The 23,932-nt window shown below is 43.5% G+C and overlaps 1 protein-coding gene across 3 annotated transcripts in view; it reads right to left on the reverse strand.

The window, feature by feature from the left end:
• LOC149194157 (putative LRR receptor-like serine/threonine-protein kinase At1g06840) overlaps positions 1-23,932 on the reverse strand; it is a 397,266-nt gene that overhangs the window by 202,934 nt on the left and 170,400 nt on the right. For all 3 annotated transcript variants that reach the window (XM_089405051.1, XM_089405050.1, XM_089405049.1), the window contains exons 5-7: positions 823-966; positions 573-644; positions 303-374 (exon numbers count right to left, since the gene is read on the reverse strand). In XM_089405051.1, the coding sequence (XP_089261177.1) occupies positions 303-374; positions 573-644; positions 823-966 (288 nt within the window). The remainder of the gene's footprint in view (positions 1-302; positions 375-572; positions 645-822; positions 967-23,932) is intronic.

Genomic DNA, 23,932 nt, shown 5'->3' on the forward strand with positions numbered 1-23,932 from the left:
ATTTGGCAAGCATTAAGATGACATATTACAAAGTATGTTTATTGTATCACACTTGAACTTTTGAACATTATCTTGACAAGTGCGAGATTTTGGTGTAATAGCTCCAATAGCCAATTAATGATTGAAAAGAAACATTTAAGTATTAGAATGTGGAATTCATTATCAAATTCTTATAATGGCAAAGCATTACAATCTCCTCTGAAGTAAAATTTCTTCTTTAGATGTTAAATGTTCTTGGTAAAATGTTAGAAACCTAAAGAAAAGAGATTCCACTAGAACTCGTGTGAAGAAAAGAAACTTACAATATTAGTAGATTTGGTAGATTTGATAATTCAGAAGGAAGTTCACCTGTCAAGTTGTTATTATCCAACAAGCTGCAAAAAGAAAAGGTTTTAGTTTCAACCAAGGGTAATGATGTTATTGGCCAAAAGTTATTATGGAGAAACAAATACAGTTGGAAAGATATGGTAGAGCATTTTGAGGTCTCTCTAAATAACCAGAAATCTACAATTTCAGACTAATACTTTGAATGATATACATTAAGATAATTCTAAATGAAGGCCAGAACTTACAAGTGAACCAGAATTGGCAGTTTGGAAAGCTCTTTTGGTATTTGACCACTTAGTGAATTATTATTCATGTGCCTGCATATAAAATACATATTAAAAAAAATTGAGTTAGATCACTCTGGATAAGTACATAGCTTTAAACTCCCACATTATTAACCTTCTTTAAAATCCAGATATCAGCAAGTCAATGAAATTCATAATTCCAATATTTATGCGAAGAAAAAAAAATCGATTATAACCACAAAGGACTTACAAGTGCTTTATTTTATTCATATTTGCAAAAGACTTTGGTATAGACCCTGATATCTTGTTCTGATCAATTTGTAGTCGGTCCAAATTGGGAAGATAACCAAGCTCTTTGGGCAATGTACCTGATAACTGGTTGCCACTCAGAAGCCTATAAAATACCACAAGGAATGGTCACAAATTCAATTTTTTCATAAGCGATTCCAAAAAGATTGCAAGGAAATAGATTGATACATTGCATGCATTAATAGATAAAGTATTTGCCCGATATTAAAATTCTTATTGATAAAAAAAAGATTAGAATATTATTTCACTATCAAAGCTTGGTGGAAAAAAGATAGAAAATACTTATTTCACAATAAAAGTATGCATCAGACTTTCTAAAAATGCCCAGAATGGAAAACTGCAATCTCAATAAAACACAAACAGAGGTAGGATTCAAGCCTTCAAAACATGATACATCAAAATCTGGTAATGCAACATTGTATTGTCATCTCTCCAGGAATTTAATACATCTTAGAACAAGTAGACCATATACAAAATTTGCAGCTGGTATGTAAATATTTATTTCATGATAAAAGTATGCATCAGAATTTCTAAAAAAGTTCAGAATGGAAAATTGCAGTCTCAATAAAACACCAATAGAGGTAGGATTCAAGCCTTCAAAACATGATACATCAATGTTAATGCAACATTGCATTGTCATCTTGTCAGGAATTTAATATATCTTAGAACAATTAGACCATATATAAAATTAGCAGCTGGTATGTTGTCTAGAATCCAGATTTTTTAATTGTCCTATAATGATAATCTAGCTAAGAGAGAAATGGGATATATAAAAGGAACCTAAAGTTTCAAAATGTATTTAAAAAGAATGAAAAGTTGAAGTCAAATGTATTTTTAGATCAAAACTATGCAAGCGAAGTTGATGACAGAAAATCTACATCAAATAATGCTTTTAACATTAGTAGTGTTAATGGTTGGCAAGTGCGTGGGGATCATCCTTGATTCTAAGAAGAAAAAAGAAACGAATCATGAATGAGGTCTGTTACCCCTCATTTTTCATAACCCCTATACTGGTGAATCTTTTCACTACCCTTGTGATTTTCATCACAAAGAGCTTTGAATGGCCAGGGTTTTCACTTGGATTGATGATGACGCACTAGAGATGTTGATGGTGTTTTTCTTGATATACTTTCTTATCATAAAGAGATAGCATTACACTTGACTATGTTATGTTCTAGTCTCCACTCCTTTCTAGACAAGGATGTGTGGATCATGTTACCACACAATCTAGCAGGGCCCTATGGAAGGGAAACCTAAGGGACAACTACTAGACTAAGTGACAACAATAGGAAAATGACTCACTGTCACCTCAATCAAGGTTCACTTCTATTATGAACTTTCACAGATGGGAGGAGTCCCTATAGGAAGGGAATCACTTAGAATGGATAGGTCTATGATTCAGGTATGAAGTGATTCCACCAAGCCCATTCAACGAGAGACACAACAATGGCTCAATACTTCAAGGAAACTAACATGCTCTCCAATAAAAGCTTTAAGATGAAGAGATCAATACCTAGGGTTTTAGATATGAAGATGATAATAGGTGTTCCTAAGGTCAAGAATCTGGGAGATGAAGTAGGACCTCTCAAAGAAGTTCTATGTGATGATTTGACACTTCCCAAATGATCTTCACTCTCTTTGAGAAACCTAAGAAATACTTGCGCTAAACCTAGGGTTTTATGAAAAATCATGGGAAGAAATGCTTCCAAGGTATTCAATAGGTCAAGGGAAGGGATGTAATATCCCTTATCAGGGGTATCCCTCAAACACAAGCAAACTCCAACCAGAGATGGACTAGGAGGGCATTTACCAGATATGTCGCCTCTAAAAAGAGGACGAGATCTGGAGGCTACATGGCCCTTTCCAGACTCTGTCTAAGAGTATAGGAGAAAAACACACAAGTGGTATAGTAGTCGGGGAGCTCAAAGAGATAGAAAACAATAACAGTAGTGCAACATACAATAATGTATACATGGAATATAAGCAGATACTCGATAAATGCAGAGAGAAATGCTAAGCCATTTTATTACACTGAGTAATGGAAAGAGTACAAGAGGTGATCAGAAAGATAGCACCTCGACTTGCACAAGGCAAGTGAAGAAATACACTCAGAATGGTAAGGAAATGGCCTCTCTCTGAACTGCGTCCAAGTTGCTAGAGAATTGTTGTGCTATTACTACTGCTGGAATCAAGTGAGGATTTGGGGTTGTTCCCCCCCTCCAAAAATGTTGAAACTCTGGAATTAGTCTCTGCTCAATAAACCCAGAAAAGCCTAGAAAGTTTTTCTAAAATAGTTCACCCCCGAAAATCACCCCCTTGAAGATCTACACTATCCCTCAAGGCTCTGCACTGCCCCTGAAGAGAATCCTCCAAAACTCTGCCCGAGACTCTGCCAAATCCTCCAATATGCAAGGGCGGATCCCTTGCTCAATCTCCAAGCTCAAATCCTCCACATAAACCCAATCTGGAGCTCCTACCAAAAGACACTGCATCCTCCCCTCTCAAGACTGCGTGGTCATCAGAATGCTCAGTTCCTCCTCAACTCCAGAGATCGCTCCTCCTACAAAATACTGATGAAACTACCTTGCCTGAGCAAGCACTCGAAGTCCCTCAAGGCTAAGGGTGAGATCTCTGAACGGAGACACTCGATACACTAAACAGTGCTGCAGACAGGCTAAACAACCAGCGTGCTCTAAGTCAAAGTGACTAGCTCAAATGCAACATAATCCAATACCCAAATGAGGAGGCTCCTCTCTCCTTTATAGCGTTGGCCTCTCTCAAAACCCTAAGGCCCACCTCCTCCAACATAGCCTCTCTCTTGCCACGTGCTCCTTCTCCATTTGCGCAGTCCCTCCAAGTGTCTACATGGGCCCTCTTCTCTACGTGGTCCTTTGGCCCCCTTGGCTCCCCTTTTAAGTTACAACGTTGTGCTACTAGGGAGTGAATTTATTCAAAAAGTGAGTTATGTCCCCCTTTTCCTCACCTTTTTATTTATAAATAACTATAGAAGGCAAAATTGAGAGAAATAGAATATTCCAATTAGCCATGGCTAATTAGGAATATTACAGTCTCCCCCGGCAAAATGTTGCTTGTCCTAAAGCAACTGAAATGATGGATGCTGCAAAATGTTCTCACTCTCCCAAGTGGCATCCTCATCTGGTAAATTCTTCCACCTCACCAAGAATTCCCAGACCATCCTGCTTCGCAGTTACCTCTCCCTGATATCAATAATAGCCTCTAGCTGCAACACCAAATGCCCCTCATCATCCGTGGGTGGTACCTCATCTGTCACTATCACCTGCTGCCCCAATGCCTTCTTCAAGCATGATACATGAAAAACATTATGAATTTTGCTGCCTTGGGGCAGCTCCAATTCATACGCAACTTGTCCAATCCTGCGTATCACCCTGTATGGCCCATAAAAGCGTGGCTTGAGCTTCTCAGCTCCCTTCTGCTTCAGTGACGACAGTCCGTATGGCTATAATCGTAGGTAGACCAAGTCCCCTACCTCAAACTGTCTCTCCACCCGACCCCTGTCAGCATACAGCTTCTGTTGGTTCTGCGCTATAGCCATGTTATCCTTGAGAGCTCGGAGGATATCCTGACTCTCTTGGATCCAAATCTTAGCTCTCGGAGCCTCGCTAGCACCAAACATCACGTCAGCAAAAGATAAAGGATGATATCCATACAAAGCATAGAATGGTGACATGCCAATGGACATGTGATGTGTAGTGTTGTAGCAGTACTCCCCCAGATGCAGCCACTTCAGCCAAGCTCGCTGCTACCCACTGACATAGTTACGCAAGTAGCCCTCCAGCCACTTGTTAACTATCTTTGTCTGCCCGTCCGTCTGTGGATGATAACTGGTACTCGGTGTCAACTTCATCCCCACCAACCGGAAAAGCTCCTGCCAAAACCCACCCATGAAACGGCTGTCCCTGTCACGATGATGGTCTTAGGAAGACCATGTAGCCTGAAGACCTCTCTGAAGAACAACTTGGCCACCTGCGCTACTGTGTAGTGTGTGGATATGGCGAAAAAGTGTGCGTACTTTGTCAGTCGATCAACGACGACAAAGATACAATCCTTGCCCTGCACCATAGGCAACCTTGTGATGAAATCCATCGAAATACACTCCCATTTCCCCTCCGGAATGGGAAGAGGCTGCAATAATCCTGTGGGATTGCTCATCTCCCCCTTGTTCCTCTGGCAAATATCGCTCTCCCAAATATGCTGGAGTACGTCCTCCTTGAGGCCCTTCCAGGAGAACCTCTCTCTAATGGCCCTGTAGGTTTTGGTAAACCCCTGATGGCTGGCCAATGGTGAATCATGTGATGCCTGAAGTATCTTCTTCTTGAGCTGAGATCCCTTAGTCAAGAAGTTTCGGTCCCTATAGTAGATGATCTCATTGACTACCTTGTACCTGTCATCCGCCACCTGCCCATCCAAAACCGCACATGCAAATCTGTCCTTGAAGTACTCTACTAAGAGTCAAGCCCTCCAGTCTGTGTCCAAGCTCATAAGAGACAACGTGGCTTGTCTACATGAAGGGGCATCTACTACCACATTGTTCTTACCCTTGACATACTCAATGTCAAAGGCATACGCTTGGATCTTACTAATCCACTTCTGTTGCCTCTCCTGTAGCTGTTTTTGCTCCAAAAAGAACCTGAGGTTGTTGTGATCAGTCCTCACCCTGAACCTATTACCCACTAAATATTGCCGAAATTTGGCCAATGCATGCATAATGGCTAGCATCTCCTAGTCGTATATAGAATACAACCTCTCATGCGGAAGGAGCTTCCGGCTCTCAAAGGCTATAGGGTGACCTCCCTGCAACAACACTGCGCCGATCCCCTCTCTCGACGCATCACACTACAAAACAAATGGCTACGAAAAATCCGGCAATGCAAGCACTGGGCAACTGCTCATAACCTCCTTGAGCCTGGCAAAGGCTTACTGCGCTGTATCCGACCAACTAAATGCCCCCTTCCTCGTCAGATTTGTCAGGGGTGCAGCAAGCTGTGAGAAACTCTTGACGAACTTTCAGTAGTAAGTACAAATGCCAATGAATCCCCGAAGTTCTGTCACGTTTCTCGGCTCCGACCAATCTCTGATGGCCCTGATCTTCTCCTCGTGGACTCTCACTCCGTCCACCCCTATGATGTGTCCCAAGTACAACATCTCTATCAACCCAAACTCACACTTGGAGAGCTTGGCATAGAACTGCTGTTCCTCCAAGATGCGCAACACTGTCTCAATGTGTTGGAGATGCTCCACCCAAGTCTTGCTGTAAATGAGAATATCATCAAAGAACACCAACACAAACTTCCTTAAGTGACTGCGGAAGATGTGATTCATGCTGGACTGGAATGTAGCTGGGGCGTTGGTTAGGCCAAAGGGCATCACCAAAAACTCAAAGTGCCCATAGGGACACCTAAAGGTGGTCTTGGGAATATCATGCTCCCTCACGCGAATCTAATGGTACCCAGATCTCAAATCAATCTTTGAGAAGAACTGTGCTCCTCTCAACTCATCCATCAGCTCATCGATCCTGGGCATGGGGTACCTGTTCTTCAGGGTCTTCTTGTTCAGGGCCCTGTAGTCAATGCACATCCTCAATGTGCCATCCTTCTTCTTCACCAACACCACGGAAGAAGCAAAAGGACTCGTGCTCGGTCGAATGTGCCCAAGAGCCAGCAACTCCTGAATGGCCTGCTCAATCTCATCCCGATACGCCTTGGGATGCCTATAGGGGTAGTAATCACTGCCTATATGCCCTGCTCAAGCTCAATGGTGTGCTCAAAACCCCCGTCTGGTGGTTGTCCCGGCAGAATCTCCCCAAACACTGTGGCATACTGGTCAAGGATGGACTATATCTCTGGGTGCACCGTCTGCCTTGTAGTCCCTGCCTCTAATGCACGCAGCTCCACTGCCCACTCTACACCTCCCTTCCGGAAGACTGCCTCCATCCAATGAGCCGAAACAGTCTGAGGCAGATATGTGTGCTATCCCCGTATCTTCTCATGCCTTCCTGTCTTCTCATCATCCCACTCCATCTCTAGGGCCTTCCAATCTATTGTGACCTTCCCTAGAGTAATAAGCCACTGAACACCCAGTATCATGTTGGTGTCCGGAATATCGACCACGAAAAAGTGGTCAGTGAATATGTAGGTGCCCATCGTCATTGATAACTCTGGGACATAATGAGCACACACAATGGTCTGATCTCCTGGGACCAAAACTGAAAAGCCATCGAAGCTCTCTATCTGTATACCTCTCTGCTCAACCATCTGTGCATCGATGAAGTTGTGGGTTGCCCCACTGTCAACCAAAACTGATACTCGTTGGCCACGTACTTTCCCCCGTACGCGCAGCGTCAAATACTTGGGAACTCCTCGCAATGCTGCAAGGGCCCCTCCTGTAGGTGCAAAAGCTGCACCACTTGCTGTTGGTGGTGGAGGTGGAAAAGGATCCTACGCGGCATGACTACCTCCTGCCTCCACATCATCCTCCTCATCCTCTTCCCCGTTGCTCTCGGAGAAGACCTCAATAAAATGTGGTTTGCCAGTAGCACATCTATGTCCCGGTGCCCACGGCTCCTAACAGGTAAAGCACAACCGCTTCTTCTTCAGCTCCCTCCTGGCATCATCATCAATCGTGCTCGTCCTAGATTCCCCTTTGGAGGCGGAATCCTCACATCCTTCCCCTTAGGCTGGAAAGCCTGTCTCTAGGGGTGAGATGTTCGGGTCCTGTGTAAGGCATCCTGTAAGTCCTGGGTCCTGCTAATAGCATCCTGAAGTGTGGCTGGTCTAGTGGATCTGACTAGACCCCGAAGTTGCTCTGCTAACCCCTCAACAAACATGTAGATAGTCCGTGGTGCAGATAGATCTAGCACCATCACTGAAACCCTCAATAAGTCTGCAATGTAGGTCTCTGGGTTCCTGGTCTATTTGAGCCTCGTCAGCTCAACAAAACGCTGTTCCAGATCCCCCCGGTCAAACCTCTCTATCAATCTCCTAGTGAACTTGGCAAAAGTCGTCACTGTGGAGTGTCCGAGTGTAACCATCCCATGGAACCATCAATCCTGGGCCTCACCATCCAAATGTAATGTCGCCACCTTGATGACCTCTGTCTCCGACATCTGGTTAAGCTGGAAATAGATGTCCAGCGTCTCCACCCAAGACTTTGCCGAACTATTTGATGAGCCATCAAACGTAGGCAAGTGGAATCTACCAGCTGTGCAGTGGGTGCCTCCATCATGATAATGCCGGTATCCTCTGTGATGGTCGCGGGGTCTACTATCCTGCTGGAGTTGAACAAAGTCTTTGAATGAGAGAGCATCCCTGAACTCCTACCCATAGGCCTGGTACTCTGCAAAATAATCGCCCATATGACCGGGCTCTACCTCTTGCTGGTCTCCGACCCCTGTGTCTGCTCCTAGGAAAGTGGGCATGGTAGAGCGTGTAGGGGCATGTGAGGCCATCTGCTGAGTAGTATCATGCTGAGTGGCACCCTGCTCTGGCAAATGGTGGGATGTACCTGATCCCTCACCAACCTGGAAAACTCGTGGGTTCTCACGCTGTCTAGCCTCCACTGCCGTGAATCTCTGCCTCATCACCTCGATCTGCCTCGACAGATCCTACACTGATTTGAGGAGCATCTCCACAAATCTCTTCCCATCCTCATCTACCATCGGATCCTCCTACTCTGCGTCCACCACAGGCTCCTCCTGTTCTTTGTTCACCACAAGCTCCTCCTACTCTGTGTCCACCACCCGAACACAGTGTCCCTCTCTGTAGGTGTTCTCCAACCTACGCTCAATATCTTTGTATTTCCTACCTCTGTAACAGATGTAGGGCTTCTCACTCGGTGTCATAGACTACTAGCTCCATAGGCTGAGCCAGATCTATGCTCTGATACCATCGTAATATCCCTTATCAGGGGTATCCCTCAAACACAAGCAAACTCCAACCAAAGATGGACTAGGAGGGCATTTACCAGATATGTCGCCTCTAAAAAGAGGACGAGATCTGGAGGCTACATGGCCCTTTGCAGACTCTGTTTAAGAGTATAGGAGGAAAAACACACAAGTGGTATAGTAGTCGAGGAGCTCAAAGAGATAAAAAACAATAACAGTAGTGCAACATACAATAATGTATACATGGAATATAAGCAGATACTCGATAAATGCAGAGAGAAATGCTAAGCCATTTTATTATACTGAGTAATGGAAAGAGTACAAGAGGTGATAAAAAAGATAGCACCTCGACTTGCACAAGGCAAGTGAAGAAATACACTTAGAATGGTAACGAAATGACCTCTCTCTGAATTGCGTCCAAGCTGGTGGATAACTGTTGTGCTACTGCTACTACTACTGCTGGAATCAAGTGAGGATTTGGGGTTGTTCCCCCCCTTAGAAAATGTTGAAACTCTGGAATCAGTCTCTGCTCAATAAACCCAGAAAAGCCCAGAAAGCTTTTCTAAAATAGCTGAGCCCCGAAAATCACCCCCTTGAGGATCTACGCTATCCCTCAAGGCTCTGCGCTGCCCCTGAAGAGAATCCTTCAAAACTCTACCCGAGACTCTGCCAAATTCCTCCAATATGCAAGGGCTGATCCATTGCTCAATCTCCAAGCTCAAATCCTCCACATAAACCCAATCTGGAGCTCCTACCAAAAGAAACTACGTCCTCCCCTCTCAATACTGTGTAGTCATCAGAATGCTCAGTTCCTCCTCAACTCCAGAGATCGCTCCTTCTGCAAAATACTAATGAAACTACCTTGCCCGAGCAGGCACTCGAAGTCCCCAGAGCTAAGGGTGAGATCTCCGAACGGAGACACTCGATGCACTAAATAGTGCTACAGACAGGCTAAACAGCCAGCGTGCTCTAAGTCGAAGTGACTAGCTCAAATGCAACATAATCCAATAGCCAAATGAGGAGGCTCCTCTCTCCTTTATAGTGTTGGCCTCTCTCAAAACCCTAAGGCCCACCTCCTCCAACGTAGCCTCTCTCTTGCCACATGCTCCTTCTCCATCTGCGCAGTCCCTCCAAGTGTCTACGTGGGCCCCCTTCTCTACGTGGTCCTTTGGCCCCCTTGGCTCCCCTTTTAAGTTACAATGTTGTGCTACTAGGGAGTGACTTTATTCAAAAAGTGAGTTGTGTCCCCCTTTTCATCACCTTTTTATTTATAAATAACTATAGAAAGCAAAATTGAGCAAAATCGAATATTCCAATTAGCCATGGCTAATTAGGAATATTACAAGGGAGGTGTTGATGGTGCTGGAAATCTGTCAATCAAGGGAGTCTCCCCGATGTGAAGTCCCAATTAGACCTCACATTGTTTGGAGTAGGAGCCCCATCCGGAGTATCGGCCTGACTGCCATATATTCTTATGGATTTTCCTTGGCTACAAAGTTCAACACAAGAGAGTAATGCACAAGTACTTTCAGATCAGCAAGTGAGTATGCCTTGTGAAATTTTCAATTGCGGAATGTATCGAGGTCCTTCTACTGAAAGGGAAGAGAAAAGTGGGCCCTTTAAAGACAAGTAATAGTACTAATCTAGAAAAGGCACACGAGCATAAACATAAGAATGAATTGTTGATCAACCAGTGAAATAGTTCATAAGGAAGCAACTATTGTTAAAGCAAATACAACACACCTTCAACAAGATAAGTACCAAAGCCACTGAAATAGTTCAATTTCCTTAGTACAGATGAAACAACATACATCACAAACATTCAAAGAATAGTCTTACAATATTCATGACATATGCATGAAAGCATGCTGGCTCAATGAGCTTCTAAATTAAGTAAAAGTTCCAAAGTACATCAAGACAGTGAACACCACTAGCTCCAATAGTGGAGTGTTAGAGCAATCACTTGCTCCTCCAAAACAACTATATTCCTCTCCAATACCTGGTAGGAGGAGCCAAGGTTAAAAGTCATTTTCTTGTAAAATGAGGGTGTATATATAACAAATGGGGAAATCCTTCACCTCCCTTGTGACTCTTGGACTACCCTCATGACTGTTTGACTTCCATATCAATTTTTGACTTTTCATGACTCTTCATATTCTGTACATCCCTATTGGACTTCCACTTTACAATACATTTCTCCTATATAGAATTTACATAATCCACAAAATGATGTGGAACATCACGACCCATGACACTGCTAACATGGACTTTGTCATGACATGGCTCAATGAGCTTCTAAATTAAGTAAAAGTTCCAAAGTACATCAAGACAGTGAACACCACTAGCTCCAATAATGGAGTGTTAGAGCAATCACTTGCTCCTCCAAAACAACTATCTTCCTCTCTAATACCTGGTAGGAGGAGCCAAGGTAAAAAGTCCTTTGCTTGTAAAATGAGGACGTATATAATATATATAACAAATGGGGTGATCCTTCACCTCCCTTGTGACTCTTGGACTACCTTCATGATCGTTTGACTTCCCTATCAATTTTCGGCTTTTTCATGACTCTTCATACTCTGTACATGACTGTTGGACTTCCACTTTACAATGCATTTCTCCCATATAGGATTTACATAATCCACAAAATGATGTGGAACATGACGACCCATGACACTGCTAACATGGACTTTGTGATGACATGGCAATACTAAGTCACCCTTTGCTGCTAGTTTCTTGGTGTCGTCTTGAAAGATGGTGCATTTCTTCTTCTTCCTCCTCCTCATGACTTGAAGATAAGGTGTTTTCAATGTGATCTTGATCTTTTGTCTTCTGTTGTAATCTTGTTTTCGTTCATCTTTATTGAAGTTTCTAAGTCTATATGTTAGAAATTTAATCTGTATTCTTTTGGTCTATTTCTTCTACTTGTTAATTTCGAACAAGTTATTTAAACATATAAGTAACGAAATAAACACAATATAGTCTCAACCATCTATAGATCAACAGCTGAAAGAAAACAAACAGACAAGTGACACCGTTATCTTTGGACAACTTGTCCCCGGAAAAACCTAATGTGCGAAAACCGGTGCAACAATTCTAAGGGTTATTTATTATGCAGTATATCCTTGAGTACAACTGGGTGCCAAACTGGCTCACCCAATAGAGAAAAACAATTGACAGTAATACCTCTCTATTCGAAAGCAGGTATTCAGAAAACCTACCCCACGAAACCCTCTCCAGCAACACTGAAGCACTGCGTCAGCCCTCCTGCACTCTGCATCAGCCTTAGAACCCTCTGTGAAAGCCCTCTAAGGCACTGCGCAACCTCTGGGACCCTCTGCGTCACTCCTACTGCCTTTTGCGTGGATGATGCAGGCCCTCTGGTCTCTGCGATGTCTCTGCTGGGCTCCGCATGACCTGCTTTGGCTTCTATGTCTGCCTCTCTGCCTCTGCGTTGGTCTCTCAACACTATCTGTGCCTCTCTGTCCAGTACTCACTGCCCCTCGCTGCCTGACCACTGATTCAACTTTACTTAGCAAACCCCGCTCTAGTAAATTGAATGATTGATCACTTTGGTGTATTCTCCAACTGACCCTCAAGCCTCCTCTTATACTTTTCTTGTTGATCCTTCAATGGTCGAGATTACATCTCTAATCAATGGCTAAGATTAGGTTTTGGCTTGATTCATGACTTTTGGAACCTTCTAACCCAGTTTTATATTAATACCCATTAATATTTTATTTTTCCTAAATTTAGACTTAGGAACTCCATTAAAAATATTAATTATTTTAATATCTCCTTAATGAGTAGAATCTGCCCAAACCATTTCTGGGTCTTGGAGATCTCATGTGCTTTAGCCTTTCCACCAATTTTCATGGCTAGAGCACATCCAATGCTACCCCAAATCAACATTCCCTCTTAGCAAGCACTATACTATAGTAATACTCCACACTGAGCATTACTCTGATTATCCGGCACTGGTACCTATGTTGATGCTAGGCCTCTTTGCCCAACATCCTCTGCACTATTGCATCCTGTAATACTGCCCATGGCCCTGCCATTGCCACTTTTGCATCCGTACGGCAGCTCCCTCTACATCCGTGCTACTGCTGGTCCTTTCTCCCAACACTACATCTGCACTACAACCCCCTCTCATCATGTTGCATCGTGCTACTACATTGCAACCCGGTTACTGAGAAGTAAGTAATTGATCCACCCAACCTCTGGCATCCCTATCAAGCTAGAAACACTCTCGATGTTGAAGCTCTCTCTGCCGCTATCAAATGCTCCCTCTACTGCCTCTGTGTTGCTGCAACAACTCCATGCATCTCTCACCGTTGAAAACTTCTTTGTACCATCCTGCGTTGTTACAACATGTAATATTCCTAATTAGCCATGGCTAATTGGAATATTCGATTTTGTTCAATTTTTTCCTTCTATAGTTATTGGTAAATAAAGAAAGTGAGGACAGGGGGACATAACTCACTTTTTGAATAAAAAGTCACTTCCTAGTAGCACAACGTTGTGACTTAAAGGGGAGCCAAGGGGGCCAAGGGGGGACGCAAAAATGGATCCCACGCAGACACATGGAGAGACTGCGCAGGAGAGAAAGAACACGTGGCAAGAGAGGAACCACGCAGGAAGAGGTGAGCCTTGGGATTGAGAGAGGCAAAGGCTATAAAAGAAAGACTATAAAAGAAAGAGGAGCCCCCTCATTTTGATCATTCAGTTATGTGCATTTTGAGCTAGTCATTTCGACTTCTGAACACGCTAGCTGTTTAGCTAGTCTGCGACACTGTTTAGTGCATTGAGTGTCTTCGTTCAGAGATCTCACCCTTAGCCCCAGGGGACTTAGAGTGCCTGCTCGGGCAAGGTATTTCCTTTGGCATTTTAGCGGTAGTTTTATCAGCTTTTCAACAGTAGTTTCATTAGCGTTTTGGAGGACTACACAGCACTGAGAGAGGGACGCAGTTCTTTCTGGCAGCAGTGTTGGATTGGGGTTTTAGCAGGAGGATTTATGTTGGGTGATTGAGCAGGGGACCAACCCTTGCCTATTGGAGGATTTTTAGCAGAGTTTCAGGCAGAGTTTAGAGGGGTTTCCTTCAGTGGCAGCGCAGAGCATTGAGGAACTACGCAGAACCCCAAGGGGGTGATTTTCAGGAGTCAGCTATTCCAGGAGAGATTTTTGGGTTTTTCTGGGTTTCTTGAGTAGAGCCTGAATCCAGAGTTTCAGATTTTTCCAAGGAGGGGAGCAGCCCCAAATCATCATTAGTTTTCTAGCAGCAACAACAACACAGCAGCAGTATCCACGCAGAGAGGCCATTCTTTGTTATTCTGAGAGTATTTCTTCACTTGCCTTGTGCAAGTCGAGGTGCCATCTTTTTGATCACCTCCTGTACTTATCTTATTGCTCAGTATAATAAAATGGCTTAGCATTTTACGCTGCATTTCTTGAGTATCTGCTTATATTTCCTGTTTACATTATTGTATGCTGCACCAGAGTTATTTTGTCATTTTTGGGTTATTATATCACTTGCACTTATTTGGTTGGAGTTTTGTTGGGTTTTGAGGAATTTTCCAGGTTAGGGATATTACACAACACTTTCCGTGCCTCTCGCATTGCTGGAGCCTACTAGCCTCGCACTGCACGGGGACTCCTGCACTGTAGCACTCTTTGCTACTTCATCTGCATCTGTCTCTACCAACGTCTACCAGTCTTGCTACTCTCTCTTCGAGGTTCCCGTAGAAAGGTAAAATATAAGAAGTTGGGTACATCAAGGATCCTGCCCCTAATCGCCTATAGGCTATAGTCCTTCTGACTACAGCTCGGTGTCTCCCCACCTCTTCTCTAGAGGTACATGAGCACTCAAGGCACAATCGTCATCCTCCTCTACCTCCTTTTCCGCCTTCGCTGGCTACCTTAGAGTCAGACGCCTCTCCCTTGTTCTTCTTCCTTGAACACTGGTTCACATAATGACCCAGTTCCCCACAGTTGAAGCACTTGACCTTGGAGAGGTCCTTTTTCTTCCTCTTCTCCTGCTTTCCCGTAGATTCCAGAGCTGCATCCTCTTCTTCTTCCTTCATGATCCAGACTCCTTTGTTGTTACTTCCCATCTTGCTCAACCGTCTGATCTCTTCTTGACGAAGAACCGCCCACTATTATTCCCAATCTAGAATATCTACCCTGCTCAGAATGCTCTGGACAAATGTCTCCCACTCCTCGGAGACTGCATTTAGAGCGGCCCTCACCAACATCTCCTCATCCGGCATGGTCCCTATGGAAGTCAGTTGGTCTCGGATCTCCTCTAACCGACCGAGGAAGTGATGTATCTTCTCCCCCTTCTGCATCTGGTATGATTGCAGTTGATTCTAAAGTAACATCTTCCTCTACACAAAAGTATGCTGGTACAACTTCTTCAAGGCATCCCACATTTCCTTTACCGTCTCCTTCTCGGCAATATGTTGGACCACATGATCCTTGACCCCATCAAGGATGATGCACTTCACCTTGGCCATTGCCTCCTCGTACTTTTCATTATCAGCCAGGTCAACTGGGATAACCACATTTCTCAAGGCGAAGGCCTTGATGCAATGTCTATCTAGAATGGATAGGATCCTGGCCTTCCAGACCACAAAGTTGGACACCCCGTCCAGCCTGTCCTGATCCCTCAATCCATTCATGGCCATCTCTCTGCTCTTCTCTTCGACTCCTCCGAGTCTCTTTGCTTCCCTCTGGAAGTTCTCTCTTCGACTCCTGCTAAGTCTCTCTACTTCCCACCTGGAAGTTCTCTGCTATACTCCCTCTGATTCATGATTTCCCTTCTAGAAATCCTCCTACTAATCATCAAGTCACACCTCTTCGATCTTTTGTGCACTTGCAACACTGATCCGGATTCCTTGGCTAGAAATCTGCCTTGGTAGCAACTCACTTTGCCTTGGCTTTGCCCTATTAGGTTTGTTCTGCCCACAGTACCCCACCGGCTTCACTCCTGTAAACTGCCCACAACTTTCTATGCCCCAGCAACCGAAGGACTAAGCCTCTAGGCTCTGTGCAATCCCGACACTAGAAAAAATGCTCCCTCGGCCAACTGTGTTAGACCTCCTGGTCTCTATGTGGCTCTGCGTGAGCCTTTTTCTGCCCTCCTCAGCGTTTGCGTTGGCCTCTCTCTAGCTCGAAATGATGACGCAATCTCTTTGCATCAACCCATCTTCTGTCGCTTTCTGCAAGGATCAACTTCTATCACTTAGGACAATTGATTCTACTGCAAATGTTCTGCTTCAGCTGATGCCTTCAGCTCTCCTATGATCTGCAACCACGCTCTGATACCATGTTGAAATTTCTAAGTCTATTCATTAGAAATTTAATCTGTATTCTTCTGGTTTATTTCTTCTAGTTGTTAATTTCGAACAAGTTATTTAAACATATAAATAACGAAATAAACACAATACAGTCTCAACCATCTACAGATCAACAACTGAAAGAAAACAAACACACAAGTGATAACGTTATTTTTGGACAACTCGTCCCTAGAAAAAACTAATGTGGGAAAACTGGTGCAGTAATTCTGAGGGTTATTTATTATGCAGTGTATCCTTGAGTACAACTGGGTGCCAAACTAGATCACCCAACAGAGAAAAACAATCGACAGTAATACCTCTCTATTCGGAAGCAGGTATTCAGAAAAACTGCCCCACGAAACCCTCTCCAGCAACACTGAAGTACTACGTCAGCCCTCTTGGCCTCTGCGTCAGCCTCAAAACCCTCTGCAAAAGCCCTCCGAGGCACTGCACAGCCTCTGGGACCCTCTGCATCACTCCTGCTGCCTTCTGCGCGCATGACGCAGTTCCTCTGGCCTCTGGTCTCTCTGTTGGGATCTGGGTGGCCTGCTCTGGCTTCTGCATCTACCTCTCTGCCTCTATGTTGGTCTCTTGGCACTATCCCTGCCTCTCTGTCCAATACGCACTGCCCCTCACTGCCTAATCACTAATTCGACTTTACTTAGCAAACCCTGCTCTAGTAAATCGAATGACTGATCACTCTGGTGTATTCTCCAACTGACCCTCAAGCCTCCTCTTATATTTTTATGTTGATCCTTCAACGGCAGAGATTACATCTCTAATCAACGACTAAGATTAGATTTGGCTTGATCCATGACACATAGAAGATGCCTGTATATCATCTGTAAGGGCTCGGATGATGGTGTAAGTGGTGCCACATCATTAGACAGGTCCTGGGTCATATGCCAAGTGCATAATGTAACTGTGGGGCCGACTAGGCATGGTGAACCAGGTGCATCTTCCTCGTCTAATAGGTGAACCACAAGAAATCTCTTAATGACTCTGGGGATCCATGGAATGTTGTCTGTTGTTGTGGAGGCCCATGGCTCTCTATACACACCCTACATGTGCCAATGTAGCCCTCTGGACGGTTAGGACCCCATATAGGAAGACCAAATCCAAGATGGAGACCATCTGCAATCCTGCATAAGATCCAATGCATCCCCTTGAATTCCAGTACACCAAGTCATTAAATAAATCAAGTTAACGAGTTTACAAACCATGGAAAACAAGTGGGCACTTCATAATGGCATGCCCTTCCATAGTGGGATTTGGCATGTGTTAATTTCGACAAGCTCCAAGGGGGGTCAACCAAGCACCTTATTAGGTGGTTTCTAATTTTAAAGGGGGTAGTATGTCCTTGGTACATCCCTCAAATGGTTGTAGCATGTGATAAAGTAATGGAATGAAGTAGGGGATGAAGGGTCAATCCTGGGTCACATGCCAGGGTACAATGGTAGCTATCAAAGGGAAGCCCACACTTGGGTAAATAATGTATAGGAGGGAGTAATTGTGGTACATGCATTACCCTAGCCTTGATTTTTCCACCCTTCATATTCCTTTTGCCTTTTATGATTTTTCTTTGGTTAACTACTCAGGGCTCAAGGAATAAGAGCATGATGTGTAAAGTATAGTAGTGGATACCCCTTTTTAAGGTGGGGTGATTCATTGCCCCCCAGGGGTTGGGTCAATCATGGTTCCTGAATGATAGAGGAGGTTCATCTAGGGCCTATAGGAACCAGGGTGATGACCATGGAAATTGGGTAGAGCTCATGTGTTGACTTTTGCCCACGTGTTAAATGTGTTTGTCCCGACCATCGTTTGCATTTTGTGGTACATTTTCCTGTTGAATGTAGCTAATTATGCTTTTTCTTTCTTTATAGATGCATCAACCTCTAGGGCATAGTTCCAAGCCCAACCCAAGGTGTGGACAATAGGAGGGGGAGGTTAACCATATGTGGACCTAGTGGATGAATGTGGTTCCAAGCGGGAGGAATAATGAACGGGGTTATGATGAGCGAAAGGGGAGTGATATATGTGGATGAGGAAACAGGACCACGCAACCAAAATAAGGATTTCCCATGTAATACCATCCCTAAAGCCAAAGGTCAATAAAAGAGATCCCATAGGGCTAGGGTCCAAGGGTAACATCCAAATGATGTCTAGGGGACAAGGGCACAAACCTAGCTCACTCTTTCCTTTGAATCCCCCCATTAATCCATGCCCAAAAGTTTCCATGATAAGTAAACTGCAATACTCCATTACCAAATGAAAAGGCATGGCTTTAGGTTTGGGAGGCCCACCTTCAAACATACAATCATGACATACAAGTGAGGGACCACATGGTTGGCTCAGGTGGCAAAAAAGTGGCACAACGAGCTAGTTGGTGGCTGCAAGGGGTTGCTGGCTGCCAGCTGAGGACCATCTTGGAAAAAAATTCTCCTAGGGATATCACCCACAAAATGGTTGGTAACATGGCCCTCGCAACAAAGGGTACCAGTCAGGGGCAGGGGGGCAGAGAAAGAAGAAGAAGGACCTGTCAAAGGTCAAGTGATTTAGGTGTGGTGAGCTCAGCCACTACTATTGATCTTTTATAGCATCATATGTGCTCTAGCCTTGAAATCTGGAGGAGAGACTAAGGCATATGAGATCTCCAAGACCCAGAAATCGTTTTGAGAAATTCCATCAGGATGAAGAGTTATTAAAATAATTAATATTTTTAATGGGTTCCTACGTCTAAACTTAGGAAAATAAAATATTAATGGGTATTAATAAAGATAAGGATGAGAAGCTTCTAAGAGATGAGGATCAAGTCCATTTTAATCTTAGCCGTGGATTAGGGACTTAATCTCAGCCGTTGATTCATCAACAGGAAAAGTATAAGAGAAGACTTGAGGGTCATTTGGAGACACACCAATAGATACTCAGTATCTCAAGGAGATTCGATTCTCAAGGAAGAGGAGATCAATTTCAGAGGGAGTTGCCAGGTGGAGGAAGAGGAGGGCTTCAGCAGAAGCCAATGATCAAGGAGGAGGTGATGCAGGCGCAGAGGAAGACAATGTAGAAAGAGAGACGTAGTCCAGAGTAGAGACGCAGAGGGATGCAAAGCCACCCAGTGCCACGCTAGGTCAATGAGAGTGACACAGGGGTGACACAGAAGTGGGAGCAAGGTCTCCAAAGTGTCAGATGGTCTCAGAGGGAAAGTCTCAAGTGTTTTCTTTCAGTTTTCCTACAAAATAATTCCTTGTAAAAGCAATTTCTACTAAAGATTAACAAATCCCTCATATGTTGCACTGGTTTTCTCGCATTGGGTTTTTCTGGGGACAATTGTCCAAAAATAACTGTGTCGATGTGATTGACTCTTGTGCATGTATTTTTTTCTCTTGGTAATTGTGTGATAACTGTAGTAGAATTTATTTTAATATGTGTTGAAGGAATTTCGTAAATAACTTATTAAGAATAATAAGTAGGTGAAATAAATCAGTTGTTGCAGTGATAGAATTTCAGTTTAGAAATTTTCACATGGTATTAGAGCAGAGATCTGACAACAGGAAAGGAAAATCGATTATGGGTCAAAAGCATGATGCAGAGACATCCACTCACGGGACTCACGCAGATTTCCAAAAGAATGCACAAGGGACGAATATTCGATGTTAGCTTCCAGATTGGAAGAAGAAGTCGCTTGCCTTGCAAGCTTTGCATCCTCGGAGGTTTGATACATAGACAATGGAGCTTCCTAGCATATGACAGGAATCTGAGAATGTTTTTCAGGTTATCAGGAAGAAAGAATGAATTTTCAGATTCCCATGGGGAATAAGGCAAAGTGTACTCCAGTAGGAAAAGGTACCATAGTTTTTCAAACCGAAGCAGGAGAGAGACTTCGGGCAACCAATGTGTTGCATGTGCTGGGATTGGGGATGAACTTACTTTCTGTATCTCAACTTCAAAACAAGGGCTATGACATTTTCTTCATTAAGGAGAAAATATATGTCAAACACCCAAGTTGGAAAAAGAAAGCTCAGATTGGAATCAAAAGTAACAGGTTGTACAGGTTACAACTACAATCACCAATGGCATTGATAGGCAGTAATGAAGACAAAGACTTGAATAAGCTATGGCTCAGAAGGATGGGGAACTTACACCATGGGGCTCTGAGAATTTTCAAGAAAACAGTATCAGGAATTCCAGCACTAAGTACTGAATGGGATGATGTATGTAGAGGGTGCGCTCTGGGTAAGTATGCCAAAGCTACGTTTTCCAGAAGTAACAATAGGGCGAAGCGTGTGCTAGGATTGATACACTCAGACATCTGCAAAAGCTCTTAGTGGTACCGAATACTTCATCACCTTCATTGATGACCATTCTAGGAAGACTTGGATCTACTTTCTTAAAACCAAGGATGAGGTTTTCGGTTGATTCAAAGAGTTCAAGGCTTTAGTGGAGAATCTAACAGGAGAGAAGATAAAATTGTTGTGCTCGAACAATGGTGGAGAGTATTTTGACAAGGACTTCACCGATTTTTTCGCTAAGGAAGATATCAAAAGAGATTTGATAACTCCCTACAATCCGAAGCAGAATGAAGTAGCAGAAAGGAAAAACAAGACTATTGTGGAAGCAGCTAGGGCAATGATGTATGATCATGATATGCCTAAATTCTTGTGGGCAGAAGCATGCAGCACGACAGTTTATGTCTATAACAGGACTCCTCATAGGGCATTAGGCAAATCACTCCAAAGGTCTTCATTGGGAAGAAGCAAAAAGTCAGTGATTTCAAGATATTTGGGAGTTTAGCATATTGCCATATACCCGAAGAGAAGAGAAAGAAATTAGATCAAACTGCTGAGAAAGGATATCTGGTGGGAAATAGCGAGAATGTTAAGGCATACAGAGTCTATCTTCTAGGGAGTAAGAAGGTAGTAGTTTGGCGGAATGTAAAGTTCATGGAGGATAGAGCTTTCAGAAAAGCCTGAGAACCCTTCTGAGGAGCAATTGAAAGACGAGTCATTGGTCAGACCACTTCAACCAGTGGTAACTGGTACCAGAAATCCTCCTGAAGACAAGGCTTTAGAACAGGAGGAATCTCAGGAAGAAGAGGAGTTGATAGATGTGTTTACTGCCAGTGGAAGAATGAGCCAGGAAATCCGACAGATTCTACGCGATGCAGAAGAATTCATTGGTGCATGCAGGAATAGTAAAAGGGAGAGAAGGCAATCAAATAGATACTAGGCCGTAGTAGATCAGGTTGGGGAACCTTCTAGTTTTCAAGAGGCCGTTCAACATCAAGTATGGGTGGATGCTGTGGTGGAGGAATACAACTCTATAATAGTCAATGATATCTGAGAAGTGGTACCTAGGACTCAGGAAAGATCAGTGGTAGGTTCGAGATGGATCTACAAGGTAAAATACGTTGCAAACAATAATGTGGAGAAATACAAAGCCATGTTCATGGCTAAGGGTTATGCTCAGAAGGAAGGGATAGACTATGAAGAAACCTTCACTCCATTAGCCAGGTAAACTTCTATTAGGACCGTGATATCTCTTGCAGCACAGATGGGGTGGGAGATTCATCATATGGATGTCAAGACGACATTCTTGAACAGGGTAATAAAAGAGGAAGTATACATCGAACAACCAAAAGATTTTGAGACACATGAGAAGAAATCTCATGTATAAAAATTAAAGGAAGCCTTGTATGGGCTGAAACGGGCACCTAGGGCATGGTATAGTCAAATTTATAGCTACTTGCAGAAGATGGGTTTTGTCAAGAGTGACGCAAACCCTAATCTCTACTATATGGTTGTAGAGAATGAGCCTCTAATCGTAGTGTTATGATCTCTTCCTAATAGGATTATCCAGGCTCATCATAGACTGCAAGAAGAACCTAGCCACAAAATTCGACATGAAGGATTTGGGACAGATGCATAATTTTCTGGGGTTGGAAGTTTGGCAGCAGAAGGGTGAGATATTCCTGGAACAAGGGAGATATGCTACAGAAATCTTGAAGAGATTCAGGATGCGGGATTGTAGACCTATGATTACTCCAATGATTACCAACTGGAAGAAGATTGATACATCAAAAGATAAAGATGTTGATCCCACCATGTACAGGCAGCGTATAGGGTCCCTGATGCATCCGGTCAATACCAGGCCAGACATTTATTACTTTGTCAGACTGTCACCCTCAGTCAATTCATGGTAGAACCTAAGAGGGCGCACTGGGCAGTAGCCAAACATGTTCTCAAGTATATACAAGGAACAGTTGAGCATGGACTATTGTACACCAAAGGCAATGACATCAAGCTGAGTGGGTTCACTGATGCAGATTGGGATGGAAGTTCAGAAGATCGAAAAATTACAACTAGGTATTGTTTCAACATTAAATTAGGAATGACCTCCTGGTGTAGTAGGAAACAGAAACCCATGGCTCTGCGCTCAGCTGAAGCAAAATATATGGAAGTTAGCACAACTTCATGCGAAGCCATATGGCTTAGGAAATTGCTCGTGAACCTATTCAGGAGAAGGATGGAAGCGACTAGGATCATGTGCGATAATAAAAGTTGCATCAAGCTCTTTGAGAATCCAGTATTTTATGATTGATCGAAGCACATTGATATCAGGTGTCACATTGTCAAAGACCATGTCCAACGAAGGGCAATACAGTTGAGGTACACTCCTACAGGGTAATAGGTGGTAGACATCCTCACCAAGGCTCTAGGAAGAACAAAGTTTGTTCATTTCAAGGAGAAGATGGTGGTGGTAAAGAATCCATTTCAATAATGGATAAGTATCAAAAGTTGCAATGTCGCAGGTAGCAGTGGCAGTGCTATGGGTAGCATGATGCAGCAGGTTGAGAGGGAGCTGCAGTATAGGAGCAGCAGTGGCAGTGGCAGTGTCATGTGCAGCAGTACTTGAAGTAGTATTGCGGAGATATGAGGCAGCAAGCCAAGCATCAACACAGGTACCGATGCAGAAGATGAGTGTGATGTTTCTATAGTGAAACATTGCTAGAGCACATTCCTCGCTAAGAGGGAGTGTTTTGATAGCATCGGATGTGCTCTAACCTTGAAATTTGGAGGAGAGGCTAAGGCACATGAGATCTCCAAGACCCAGAATTCGTTTTAAGAAATTCCATCCGAATGACGAGTTATTAAAATAATTAATATTTTTAATGGCTTTCTAAGTCTAAACTTAGGAAAATAAAAATATTAATGGGTATTAATAAAGATAAGGATGAGAAGCTTTTAAGAGACAAGGATCAAGTCTATTTTAATCTTAGCCATTGATTAGGGATTTAATCTTGGTCATTAATTCATCAACAGAAAAAGTATAAGAGAAGACTTGAGGGTCATTTGGAGACACATCGGCAGATACTCGGTATCTCAAGGAAATTCGATTCTCAAGGAAGAGGAGATCGATTTCAGAGGGAGTTGCAAGGTGGAGGAAGAGGATGACTTCAGCAGCAGCTAATGATCAAGGAGGAGGTGACGGAGGCACAGTGGAAGATAGCACAAAAAGAGAGATGCAGTCCAAAGGAGAGACACAGAGCCTACGCAAGCTAACGCAGAGTGACACAGAGCCACTCAGTGCCACACTGGGTCAATTAGACTGACGTAGGGGTGATGCAGAAGTGGGAGAAGGGTCTCCAAAGTGTCATATGGTCTCAGAGGGAAAGTCTTAGGTGTTTTCTTTCAGTTTCTCTATAAAATCATTCCTTGTAAAAGCAATTGCTGCTGAAGATTAATAAAGCCCTCATCTGCTGCACCGGCTTTCCTGCATTGGGTTTTTCCAGGGACAA

This window comes from Pinus tabuliformis, chromosome 2_2 (genome assembly GCF_031772625.1).
Source record: "Pinus tabuliformis cultivar Carrire ecotype Pingquan chromosome 2_2, CPIR1, whole genome shotgun sequence".
NCBI lineage: Eukaryota > Viridiplantae > Streptophyta > Pinopsida > Pinales > Pinaceae > Pinus > Pinus tabuliformis.